A 13,634-nucleotide genomic window follows, 5' to 3' on the forward strand; every position below is an offset into this window, starting at 1 on the left:
GGTCACTCGGGGAACAGAAAACTACTCATCCAGTGACCAGTATATTTGCCCTCTACCAGACTCCTGTACCCCACTGGTCTGGGTCTGTCACACCATCTACCCTTCCTGTCCATGAGTTTAATCTTTGCATAAATCCCTCAACCTGCTGAGTTACCCATCACAAAGCCATGGTTGACCACAGCGCTTGTCTTCATGGGTCCTTTCTCCAGCTTATCTACCTATGTATTCAACTCCTTGACATTCTCCATCTATCTCTCCAGCTATGCAGATACACCAGTGCATAGCCCCCGTCCATCCGCCCCATGGTCCGTGCACCCAGTCCCTCGCTCCTCCATACACTTATCGAGCTGCTCCACACTCTTCTGCTTAAAAAGTCATCTTTCTGCAAGGCCATTCTTCCAGCGCTTCATACCGCGCACCCGTACGCTGAGGACAGCTACTCCTCTTCTGTTGTCCCGTTCACTCATCCATCTTGTTCTTAGCTCCATCCTTCCATCCCACCTGTTTGCTCCAAAATGACACGCCATCCCATGCTTCTATACAATTGATGTCACTGCTATAAAAACCCTCCTCCTGCTCCTTCATGGAGCGGGCCTCGTACATTTATCTGTACAGCTATAAAATAGACATATGTTTATAAATATCTGATTTATTACCTGCATATTCACCCCTTGCACACAACTCCGCCATATCTGCAGAGTTGCTACCACTACCCATTTTACCCTGTTTTACAGACCCAAATAATGGGGTACATCTGCCATCCATTTATCTCCCCATTCACTCTTCTCTCTACCTCCTTCACCAGCTATCACTCCTTCTTCTGTCCATCCCTCCTTCCCAAACACCTGTTGCTTCATGAGTCTCCTTCCTCTCATCCTTCTACCATCCCTCAATCTTCCGTTCTGCACCTGAACACTTTGTCCTTGGCTGGCTCTGTCTCCCCACCTCTGCACCATCCCATTACACCTTGGACTCACTCTCCGGGTTGGCCAGGCTACCGTTCCTCTCCTTATCCCCTGCTTCTTTCTCTGTCCCTTCCTCCACCTTCTCGTCCAGCCGGCTGGGGATGGACCAGTAGAGGTGGGCGTCCATGCGGGCTGTGGCCTCGGCCAGTTCCTTGGCGCTGCAGCTGGGCGTGGGCACCTCGAAGGTCTGGTGAAAGCTGTTGTAGTCCACCTCGTAGAAGCCATCCTCCAAGCTCAGCACTGACATGAAGCGATGTCCCCACAGCACCTCGTCCATCAGGTAGGAGCTCCGAGCCTGGCAGGTCATCCCTAGGGAAACAAGCCCAGCACTGATAAGGCAATAAGGCCCAGGTGGGAGGGCACTTGACTAGGATACAGAAAACCAGGTTTCTATTCCCAGCTCTGAGCTGCTGGACAACCTTGGGCAAGGCACTTCCCCTCTCTGTGCCTCAATTTCCCCTACTAACCGGTGTCCATTTAGACTGGAAGGGTCCATCTACACTGCAACTAGACACCCATGACTGGTCCATGCCAGACGACTCTGGCTGCCTGGCATTCAGGCTCAGGGACAATGCGAACATCTACGCTGCAATGAATCAGCCCCACAGCCTGAGCCCAAGGCAGCTGGCAGGGGCCAGCCGCCGGTGTTTCATTGCAGTGTAGACATAGCCTAAAAGCCAGATTTACACAAGTATTTAGATCCCTAAAGATGCAGTTAGGTACCTCGATCCCTTTGAAACTCTCGCCCTAAGTTCTTCAGGGCAGGGATCATCTCTCATTGTGTGTCTGTGCAGCCCCTGGCACAATGGGGCTCTGACCTCAGCTGGGGCAGGCACTATCTCACACCCCCTGTCTGTGCAGCACTCTGCACAACAGGGGCCTGATCTCAGTTGAGGCCTCCACATGTTACCAGAAGATTAATAATAGTCATGCTGGCCACGTTCTCATTGCCTAGGCACCGAGGTTTAAACTGTAGCCCGACCGCTGCCCTGCAAAGGGAAATCACCGAGCAGTGCTGTGTAAGCCGGGTTAACGGATCAGACCAGAAAGGGAGCCAGCCTTGTTGCTGGGTAGACAAGAGATGGGGAAGACAGCAGTGTGCTCACCTCGCCCAGGGCGCTGAGCCTGGTGACTGGCCAAACCCTGGGGGAAGGAGGAAGGCTCACTAAGCCGATCAAAGGGGTGATGAGAGGAGGAGAGCTCTGCCTGAGAGAATGTGGGCGACCCCCTGACTGTCTCCCGCCTGAGAGAACGTGGGCGACCCCCTGACTGTCTCCCCTGCCTGAGGGGAGCGCGGGCGACCCCCTGCCTGTCTCCCCTGACTGAGGGGAGCGCGGGCGACCCCCTGCCTGTCTCCCCTGCCTGAAGGGAGCACGGGCGATCCTCTGACTGTCTCCCCTGCCTGAGGGGAGCGCGGGCGGCCCCTTGCCTGAGAGGTGTGCGGGTGATCCTCTGACTGTCTCCCCTGCCTGAGGGGAGCGCGGGTGATCCTCTGACTGTCTCCCCTGCCTGAGGGGAGCACGGGCGACCCCCTGCCTGTCTCCCCTGCCTGAGGGGAGTGCGGGCGATCCCCTGACTGTCTCCCCTTGCCTGGGGTGTTGCCTATTTTGCACTGAAAGGCGTTTGCTGAACTATTCTAGCAGAGATAAACTGGACTTAGAAACACCATGGAGGCCCCCTAGGCTGTGAGGACTTTCCACTGCGAGTAACACCGATTGCTGCAGCAGAGAGGTTGGCCCCCTGGGCGAATCAGGCCCCTCATCACCTCACTGCACTCAAGCACCTTCAGGCCTGCAATGACTCATCAAGGCACGTGGGTTCCTCCACATTATGGAGCCCGCTAGTGTGGAATAAACTGGACTTATGAATTCAGGGAAATCCACCCTGGGGCTGTGTTACCTGCAGGTTGCATAGTGTTACTCATGTACCCACTTCAAATCCACCTTCCTCTTCCCTTTACATGCTTTGTCTGTATTTCCCCTTGTAAATAAAGTGTCCCTTGATTGTTGGCTCATCTGTTATGGAGGTGTCAGAAGAATATATGTCCGCGGTGTCAGGCTAATCATAGGAGTAAATACTGGGTCAGGGATAGTTGAACCACATTGGGAGGTGAGGTCGGGTTCGTAACTTCTTTAAACAGTCAGGGAGAGGCACCACTAGTTAGCAGCAAAGAGCCCAGGGCATTGAAACCCAAAGCAGAGTGACACTGGGTAAGGTCTCCTGTTGATCATTAGCTGCCCTTAGGGCTACAGCGATCCATAAACCCGCTACAATTCTAATGGCTAGTGACAGAAAGCAAAGCCGAGGACATTCTAATAATTATTCAGTGCATTGCAGCAGAAGGGGCTAAAGTGAAGCTTCTCCACAAACCCAGCACATGGGCACAAAAGTCTGGGTCTCCATTTGCCTGCAATTGGTGGTAGACAGACAGGTTCCTACAGCTGCCTGCTCCTTTATTGAGTCTACTAAGCTTTTTACCACAGTGACATCATGTGGCAGTGAGTTCCACAGGCTAATTGTGCGTTGCAAAGAAAAACATCATCAGTTTCAGGTCTGTTCCCTTGGAGTTGCACTGAGTGCTGCACCTAAGGAATGTTCCTTCGGGTGCTGTCTTTGCCATAGGGGGCCAGCAGAGGTCAGGGCAGCCTCGGAGAATACATGCTGGCTGCTGGGCCAAGAGACAAGGAGGTGACAATCCTGGGGTGAACAAGGGCCAGGAGGTGGGAAGTGCCCCCATTGCTGTTTACAACTGGCTTAGTTAGCACATGTTGATTGGCAATCAGTGAACTCTGGCTTTGTCTTCACTGCAGTAAAAGGAGAGTTTTTCCATTGCTGTAGCTCTCTTGCTGGGAAATCAGGCTGGAGTCAAGACACTGGAGTTTTTGCCATAGTTGAAGGAGGTCACACTTGGCTGGGGGAGCCTATAATGTCAACCCTACCTAGCTATATTGCAGTAAAAGCTACAGAACCTTGTCTCCACTAGGGTTTCACAGTGAGAGCTAATTACATATGTCAGTAGATTAGTTATCTCGCTGAAAGAACAAGCCAGTTTTGGCAGTGAAGACGTAGCCTCGTTCACACATGGAGTTGATCTGGAATAGTTAATCCATTTTAAATTCACACTCGGCCTTATTGTGGGTTAATTTTCATGGGCATGGAATCAGAGGGCCCATGTTCCTTGAAGGGGTTATTGTTGAAGGGACACCAGGGGAACAGGGCGCTGGTGGAGTCTGGCTGAAAGCAACTCAGCCACATGGATACAGCAGTACACAGGATTTAATACATTTCCACGTGTTCACATGAGCCTGCATCCAGCTTCACTCATTGCTAATGAAACACAGATAAACTCTCAGGCCTGGGTTATTTTGTCTTGGTATAAAAATGTTGGTTGGGGGTGTGTGATTCTTTTACCCCTATAGTTAGGCTGTGGCTACACTAGGAGTGCCGTACTGGTATAGGAACACCAGTATACTACACCCACAACACGCTTCTGGTGTGGAGGTAACTGTATCCCGAAAGCAGTAAAAGTTCAGTTTTGATGGTCTAGCGGCAGCTACGCTACAGACTTCTGCCAACACAGCTTTGCCGGTTAGGAATCCAGTGCTGGCAGAAGTCTGTAGTGTGAAGTCTGTAGGATTGCTCAGAGCTTCAGTATGAAACTGGAGAAAAGCCTGTTGAGAGTTTTTGGGTTAAGTTTAGAGGCGAGAGTAACAAGGGTGATGTCGTGGTGGACGTCTGCTGTAGACCACCAGACCAGGGGGATGAGGTAGACGAGACTTTCTTTGGACAACTAACAGAAGTTTACAGATCACAGGCCCTGATTCTCATGGGGGACTTCAATCACCCTGACATCTGCTGGGAGAGCAATCAGGGGCGGCTCTAGGCACCAGCAAAGCAAGCACGTGCTTGGGGCAGCCCATTTGCAGGGGCGGCAGGGATCCAGCATGGGAGCTGAGAACCAACAGGGGGCTCTGGGAGCTGTAGTTCCTTGGTTAGGTCCCTGCCTATAGAGCCAGCCCTGGAGCAGGGAAAGAACTACATTTCCCAGCATTCCCTTGGCCACTACCAACAGAAAAGAGGGGGAGGGAGTGGGGAAGCTGAGACCTCACGCTGCAGCCTGCTGTGAATGGAGAGCTGCACTGGGAAGGGCAGGGATACCATATTTTAACATTCAAAAAATAGGACACTCCACAGGGAGGGAGGGTAGCCCCACCCTGGCACCATCCACCCCCTCTGACTGCCCCCCACAGAAACCCCAACTCATCCAACCCCCCTGCTCCCTGTCCCCTGATCACCCACTCCTGGGACCCCTGCCCCTAACTGCCCCCAGGATCCCACCCCCTATCTAAGCCTCCCTTCTCCTTGTCCCCAACTGCCCCCTCCTGAGACCGCCCCAACTTCCCCCCTAGGACCCCACCCCCTACCTGTCCCCTGACAAATCCCCGGGACTCCCATGCCTATCCAACCGCTGCCTGTCCCCTGACTGCCTCCCCAACCCCTGACCCATCTAACCCCCCCTTCTCCCTGCCCCTGACTGCCCCCCTGAACCTCCACCCCATCCAACCCCCCAGCCCCCTTACCGTGCCACTCAGACCAGCATGTCTGGCTCCGCGCAGCGCCAGACACACTGCTGCATACATGCTGCCGTGCTCCCCTGCGGAGCCACAGCCCCCTCTACCCCCCCAGCACCTGCCTTCCAGATTTGAACACCTCAAAATTCAGGAGTGCTCAAGCTCAGTTTGGGCAGCTGTTACTTCATTTCTCCCAAACCAAATATACTGATCCACTGTAACTTGCTGTAGAAAAAGTAGGATAAAATTGAGCAAGAAATGCTTCCCAGTGGTTATTAGGACTGGAATTGCTATTTTCAACAGTGTTTGTTTGTTTGTTTAAAAGGAAGACAGTGATATTGCATTGGCAAATTCCCCATAGAAAGAAAGAGTGGAACAAAAGAATAATAAAGGCACCTCAACTTTTCCTCATTTATGTAGGACAGTCTTATAATATGCATCCAGACATCCTCCAATCACACAAGCTGAAAATTGTTCCACTTTACTGCAGTTCTGTAACCATATGGGAACCAATCCTGTCTGTGTTCTGTGCACATCTAAAATTCCTGCTGAATGACCTGCCGTGGGAGCGAGTTACCAGTGACCCAGGGCTGCAGCGGAAGGAGGGTGCAGGTGGGGGAGGGGGGGAGAGAGCCCAGGGCTGGGGCGGCAGGAGGTGTGTGTGTGGGGCAATGGTGGGGGGGAATGAGGGAGCCCAGAGCTGGGGCGGCAGGGGGTGTGGGTGGGTGGGGAGAGCCCAGGGCTGGGGCAGCAGGGGGGTGCGGCGAGGAGCCCAGGGCTGGGACTGGGGGCAGCCAAAATTTTTTTTGCTTGGGGCGGCAAAAAACCTAGAGCCGGCCCTGAGAGCAATACAGCGGTGCACAGACAATCCAGGAAGTTTTTGGAGAGTGTTGGGGACAACTTCCTGGTGCAAGTGCTGGGGGAACCAACTAGGGGTCATGCTCCTCTTGACCTGCTGCTCACAAACCGGGAAGAGTTGGTAGGGGAAGCAGAAGTGGGTGGCAACCTGGGCAGCAGTGACCATGAGATGGTCGAGTTCAGGATCCTGATACAAGGAAGAAAGGAGAGCTGCAGAATATGGACCCTGGGTTTCAGAAAAGCAGACTTTGACTCCCTCAGGGAACTGATGGGCAGGATCCCCAGGAAGGCTAATATGAGGGGGAAAGGAGTCCAGGAGGGCTGGCTGTATTTTAAAGAACCCTTATTGAGGTCGCAGGAACAAACCATCCCGATGTGTAGAAAGAATAGTAAATATGGCAGGCGACCAGTTTGGCTTAACAGAGAAATCTTCAGTGAGCTTAAACACAAAAAGGAAGCTTACAAAAAGTGGAAACTTGGACAGATGACTAGGGAGGAGTATAAAACATTGCTCGAGCATGCAGGGGTGTAATCAGGAAGGCCAAAGCACAATTGGAGTTGCTGCTAGCAAGGGATGTGAAGGGTAACAAGAAGGGTTTCTACAGGTATGTTAGCAACAAGGTGGTCAGGGAAAGGGTGGGACCCTTACTGAATGGGGGAGGCAACCTAGTGACAGATGATGTGGAAAAAGCTGAAGTACTCAATGCTTTTTTTTGCCTCGGTCTTCACAGACAAGGCCAGCTCCCAGACTGCTGCACTAGGCAACACAGTATGGGGAGAGGTGAGCAGCCCTCAGTGGTGAAAGAACAAGTTAAGGACTATTTAGAAAACTGGACGTGCACAAGTCCGTGGGTCCAAATCTAATGCATCCGAGGGTGCCGAGGGAGTTGGCTGATGTGATTGCAGAGCCATTGGCCATTATCTTTGAAAGCTCGTGGTGATCGGGAGAGGGCCCTGAACAATTGGAAAAAGGCAAATATAGTGCCCATCTTTTAAAATGGGAAGAAGGAGAATCCGGGGAACTACAGACAGCCTCACCTCAGTCCCTGAAAAAATCATGGAGCAGGTCCTCAAGTAATCCATTTTGAAGCACTTGGAGGAGAGGAAGGTGATCAGAAACAGTCAACATGGATTCACCAAGGGCAAGTCGTGCCTGACCAACCTGATTGCCTTCTATGATGAGATAACTGGCTCTGTGGAAATGGGGAAAGTGGTGGACATGATATATCTTGACTTTAGCAAAGCTTTTGATACGGTCTCCCACAGTATTCTTGCCAGCAAGTTAAAAAAGTATGGATTGGACAAATGAACTATAAAGTGGATAGAAAGTTGGCTAGATCATCGGGCTTAACGGGTAGTGATCAATGGCTCGATGTCTAGTTGGCAGCCGGTATCAAGCGGAGTGCCCCAGGGGTCTGTCCTGGGGCCGGTTTTGTTCAATATCTTCATTCATGATCCAGATGATGGGATGGATTGCACCCTCAGCAAGTTCGTGGATGACACTAAACTGGGGGGAGAGGTAGATATGCTGGAGAGTAGGGATAGGGTCCAGAGTGACCTTGACAAATTGGAGGATTGGGCCAAAAGAAATTTGATAAGGTTCAACAAGGACAAGTGCAGACTCCTGCACTTAGGACAGAAGAATCCCATGCACTGCTACAGGCTGGGGACCGACTGGCTAAGCTGCAGTTCTGCAGAAAAGGACCAAGAGATTATAGTGGACGAGACGCTGGATATGAGTCAACAGTGTGCCCTTGTTGCCAAGAAGGCTAACGGCATATTGGGCTGCATTAGTAGGAGCATTGCCAGCAGATCGAGGGAAGTGATTATTCCTTTCTATTTAGCACTGGTGAGGCCACATCTGGAGTATTGCATCTAGTTTTGGGACCCCCCCACTACAGAAAGGATGTGGACAAATTGGAGAGAGTCCAGCGGAGGGCAACAAACATGATTAGGGGGCTGGGGCACATGACTTATGAGCAGAGGCTGAGGGAACTGGGTTTATTTAGTCTGCAGAAGAGAAGAGTGAGGGGGGATTTGATAACAGCCTTCAACTACCTGAAGGGGGGTTCCAAAGAGGATGGAACTCGGCTGTTCTCAGTGGTGGCAGATGACAGAACAAGGAGCAATGGTCTCAAGTTGCAGTGGGGGAGGTCTAGGTTGGATATTAGGAAACACTATTTCACTAGGAGGGTGGTGAAGCACTGGAATGGGTTACCTAGGGAGTTGGTGGAATCTCCATCCTTAGAGGTTTTTAAGGCCCGGCTTGACAAAGCCTTGGCTGGGATGATTTAGTTGGGATTGGTCCTGCTTTGAGCAGGGGGTTGGACTAGATGACCTCCTGAGGTCTCTTCCAAAACTAATATTTTATGATTCTGTGACCTGGACTTAGAGTGGTATAAAGGTGCTTTATGATCTAAAGATGAAAAGTGCTATATAAACGCTAGGTATTAATTATTTTACTGGTATAGCATTTTCACCTACTCGTGTGGGAATAGTTACACCGGGATAAGCACAGTTATATCAATATAATGTGCCCACCCTCAGAGGATTGGGCTCCTATCTGCATCTTAGGCACCTAAATACCTTTAAAAGTCCTATCTCTAGATACAGCAATGATGTAGGTGGGATAAGAAGTAGGAGAGAATAGAATAGAACCCAAACAGCGAGGCCCTGCTGCATTTCAGCCCCACTCCCAGAGCAGGACTTAGGTTGCCAGGTTCTAGGACTTATCACAAACGTCTGTGTCCTGGAACAAGCACTTGGGGAGAGTCCAGACCAGCCTGTGCAAATATGTTAATTATCTTGAGTTAATTGACAATCAATTTACTTGAGCTATAACCTCTCCTGTAGAGGGACTTGCCTCCAGGGAGAAAAACTAAGGGCTGGTCTACACTGGGGGGGGGGGGTGTCTATGTAAGATACGCAACTTCAGCTACAGGAATAGCGTAGCTGAAGTCGACGTATCTTATTTCGATTTACCTCCCGTCCTCACGGCGCGAGATCGATGGCCGCGGCTCCCCCGTCGACTCTGCTACCACCGCGCGCCCTGGTGGAGTTCCAGAATCAACGGGGAGCGCGTTCGGGGATCGCTATATCGCATCTAGACGAGACGTGATATAGCGATCCCCGATAGATCGATTACTACCCGCCGATTCGGCGGGTAGTCTGGACGTACCCCAAGGGGTGAATTTAAATGGGTATAGTTATATCAGTATAACCTTCATATGGACACTTATCTCAGTATAAGAGGGGTCTTTTTTGGTTTAGCATATGTCACTTGGGAAGGGGGTTAAAGATAAACCAAAAACAACCACTCTTGTACTGGAGTACTTCGTGTCCACATGGCGAGTTACACCGGTATAACTATAGGGGTTTTTAACTGTCCAGGTACAATGATAGTGGTATGATTGATAATGTTTTCCTGTGTAGACAAGCCCCCAACAGGTTTGTGGGGAACCTGGGACTGGGTTTGGATTTGTAATAAAACCTTTGGGACGAGAGAAAAGATTTGTAGAATCATAGATTCTAAGCCCAGAAGGGAACTAGTTTGACCTGCTGTAGAACTCAGGCTATAGAACTTCCCTGAATTAATTCCTAGTAGAAATAGAGTAAATCTATTACAAAAATATCCAGTCTTGATTTAGAAATTGCCAGTGATAGAGAATCCCCCACAGCCCTTGGTACATTGTTCCAATGGGTAATTACCCTCACTGCTAAAAATGTGCACCTTATTTCCTGTCTGAATTTATCTAGCTTCCGCTTCCAGCCATTACATCGTGTTATACCTTTGTCTGCTGGACTGAACAGCCCATTATCAAATGTTTATTCCTCATGTAGGTACTTATAGACAGTGATCAAGTCAACCCTTAACCTTCTCTTTGTTAAGATGAATAGATTGAGTTCCTACAGCCTATGACCACAAGGCAGGTTTTCTAATCCCTCAATCATCCTCTTGGCTCTTCTCTGAACCCTCTCCAATATATCAACATCCTTCCTGAATTGTGAGCAGCAGAGGTGATAGAATAGGAAGAGAACTTGTGAGAGAAAAGAGAAACAATTGTGAAAGAGTCTGAAAGCAGAATGGGAGAGAAAGTGAAATGGATCAAAAGGAGCGAAAAATACGTGAGAGAAGAGAGTAAATGAGAGGGTGATAGTGAAAGAGGAGAATGGGGAGGGGGGCTGTTTGGAGCTGGAGGTTAAGTTGCAGTGTGCACATCATGTAGTCAGCTAGTTGGCATGGCCCGGCGCTGCCATCCATTCCTCTTACACTCGCATTCACTCCAGCCATCCAGAGGGATTAGCTTTGTATTATCGCGATCAATCGAAGCATTAAGCCTCAGCCTGGATAAAAGATACATGGATCCTAATTAATGCTGAAATCCCTCGGAGAGGGAACCAGGCCCACCCTCTCAGAAGACAGAGCGCAGGCTCTGTCGGGATCCACAGAAGAGCTTGATGGGGTCCAGACAAGATGTAAGGAGGTGAAATTCCCACGGTGCTAGTGCCCTGAGATGGGGCGGGGGAGGGAGGAGGAAGGGGTATGTGGAAAGAAAAGATGATCAGCTTCCAAAATTAGGGCCAGAGAATCCGTGACACAGGACAGCAGGTGACCATGGTTTATGGGCTTCATGCCCACCCTGCTGGGGCACTGCCAGTACCATCCAATCCCAGGAACAACCCCCTGCTCCCCCCTACTTACACTGGTTGCAGGGCACATAGGGAGAGGGCATCATAGCTCATCATGGAGCATCACTGCCACCTCCTGGTGCAAATGTGCCATGCACCCCTTTGTTTACAGCTCGCTTCTGCAACCACGGCCCCAGCCTAGCTGGTGTTTCCAATGCACTTGTCACCATTGTATCTGGAACCTCTTCTGTTTGGCGCAGAGGATGCCCTTTGCCTGCAGACACTGCCCACTGGGAAGGATCAAAATACAGGCTGCTGGTTTGCTTTCAAAGGGCAGATCAGAGCCTGGCCAGAGAGACGGATAATTCCTGGGAATGGAGTGTTCAGAAAGGATCCAGCCGCCGTGTGTCTGACTGCTCTTCCCCCCTCATTTGATAACCATTAGCAATAATAACTGGAGTGCCCAGCTGGCGAATCATGCGCCCGCGTGTGAAATTCAAATCCTGTACATATGCAATAGTCACTTCACCCACCAGCAAAATGCAACCACCTCTGAGGCAGGGGCATCATTTCAGAAACATTCAGGGGTGGGGCCATGTTGTGTCAGCATATGGAACATGATATGTGATTATATTGTATCTGGCAAAGTCAGGGTGGGGAGTGGAAGAGATAATGGAATATACAGACCTATGAAAAGTCGGGGGGGGAACCAAGTTTGAGGGAGCAACTGCCCCCTTGCTCCATAGCAAATAACACCCTCACTCTGGGGCGGGAGCAGTTGTTTAAAGGCTGCAGAACGATGCCATTTGACAGTCATGGGCATCTGCATGGGCATACACAGCTCCTTTCATCTGGCTGGAGTGCACCACAAAGACAACCCTCAGTTTCATTGTGCCCCCATGTCAGCGGGCACAGAGGCAGCGTAGCCCATAGGACGGAGCAGAGACCTGGGACTCTGAAGATCCGGGTTCTGCTCCTAGCTCTGTACTGTGTGACCTTGCACAAGCCCCTTCCCTGCTCTGTGCCTCAGTTTCCCCATCTGTAAATGGGGGGTTATGATGCAACCTGTTTTGAGCAGAAACTTCAGGGACAGTTTTGTAGGATCATTAGGATGATGATGATGTAATGTCACTGTAACATCCAATACTGGCCCCCTGGTCCGCTAGGTGCTGTACGTCCACCTACCAAGAGGCAGTCCCTGCCCTGAAGACACTGCAAATAGACAAGATAGACACAGGACGGGTGGGGACTGAGAGGCACAGGTGTCACACGGCAGGTGTGTGGCATAGCTCGGGTCTCCTGATTCCCAGGGCAGGGCAGTGGCCTACCCACTCGTCCACACTGCTTCTCTCACAGCCCACTGCCTTTGTTCCATAAGAGGGCTGCTGCAGCTGTGGCCTTGCCAGAAGGATCACAGGGCTGGAGAAGACGGGGGGCTGATCCCCAAGTCAATCCTCCCACGAGAGAGGCACGTAGCTCTCCCCCAGGGGGTGCATCTGCTATTGACCTGCTCCTACACTCGCTCAGAGCCAGCCAACAGGCAGAATTCGCCACTGGTGACATGGCCCTGGGTTGCCGTGGTGACGAACATTGCACTTAAAGGAAGGGTTACATAACTCCCCGTGGCGGGGAGAGGAAAAGGTTTAAAAAGAAAAGCTGCTGTTCCCATGTCCAGGAGCAAGGGACGAGGGAGAGAGAAGGAACAGGAAGGCCGTGAGCCCCGGGAAGATGGAGCCCCAGGGAGAATTTTTTCAACGAATCCCCAGGAGGCAGGATCCTGTCCTTAATCATCTCCGTGCTGCCCAGAGCATGGCAGCCAGGCTGGGCTGCTGCTGAGGCCATCGCTTCGTCTCCCCTCTGAGCCGAAGTGACACCGGGAAATTTCCACAGAAAGCCTGGGATTTGACACTATAATAATGAGACCTAGTGCACTTCTCTAGCGCTTCTCCTCAGTAGCTTTCAGAGCAGGTCAGGATCCTTATCCCCCTTTCACAGCTGGGCAAACTGAGGCAGAGTGGTGACGTGAGCTGCCCAAAGTCACCCAGCCGGCCAGTGACAGAGGCCGAGAGAGTTCCCGGGTCTCCTGAGTCGCTGTCCAGTGCTTTATCCGGTAGAACACACTGCCTGGCATTTTGGCTGCTTACAGCAGTGTTTAGATGGCTGGGGCATGGTCTCTGGGTTAGAGTTTAGAGACCTGGATTCTAGTCCTGCTGACTCACTGTGTCACTTTGGGCAAATCCCTTCTCCTCACCGTGCCTCAGTTTCCACACCAGTATCCTGGTGAGACTATGACCTCGCTGTGTCTGCCTTGTCTAATCAGACTGCGAGCATTTCCTGACAGGGACTGTATCCAGTGCTTCATTTGTAATGAAAGAAGTCCCGGGGCTCAAGCAATTAGGTGCTTGTCTCAAGCAATTTTTTTACTTTTATAACTGACAGAGGTGCCGGGGCTCTGAACCGCCAGGCCCAGAGGTGCCAGGTTCTGAAATGCCAGGCCCAGAGGTGTTGGGGCTCTGAACCACCAGGCCCAGAGGTGCCAGGTTCTGAAATGCCAGGCCCAGAGGTGCCGGGGCTCTGAACCGCCAGGCCCAGAGGTGCCGGGGCTCTGAAC

General features: G+C 51.3%; 1 protein-coding gene across 2 annotated transcripts in view; it reads right to left on the reverse strand.

The window, feature by feature from the left end:
• Positions 1-556: 556 nt before the first annotated feature.
• The window catches only part of KCNJ9 (potassium voltage-gated channel subfamily J member 9), a 16,981-nt gene continuing 3,903 nt past the window's right edge, over positions 557-13,634 (reverse strand). Inside the window, exons 2-3 of one of the 2 annotated variants that reach the window (XM_024215727.2) lie at positions 978-1,274; positions 557-615 (exon numbers count right to left, since the gene is read on the reverse strand). In XM_024215727.2, coding sequence (XP_024071495.2) covers positions 557-615; positions 978-1,274 — 356 coding nt within the window. Of the gene's footprint in view, positions 616-960; positions 1,275-13,634 lie in introns of those variants that run through there. The other variant, XM_026658001.1, reaches the window with a different exon arrangement.

The sequence above is a fragment of the Terrapene carolina genome, unplaced genomic scaffold (genome assembly GCF_002925995.2).
Source record: "Terrapene carolina triunguis isolate 2854851 unplaced genomic scaffold, T_m_triunguis-2.0 Scaffold378, whole genome shotgun sequence".
NCBI lineage: Eukaryota > Metazoa > Chordata > Testudines > Emydidae > Terrapene > Terrapene triunguis.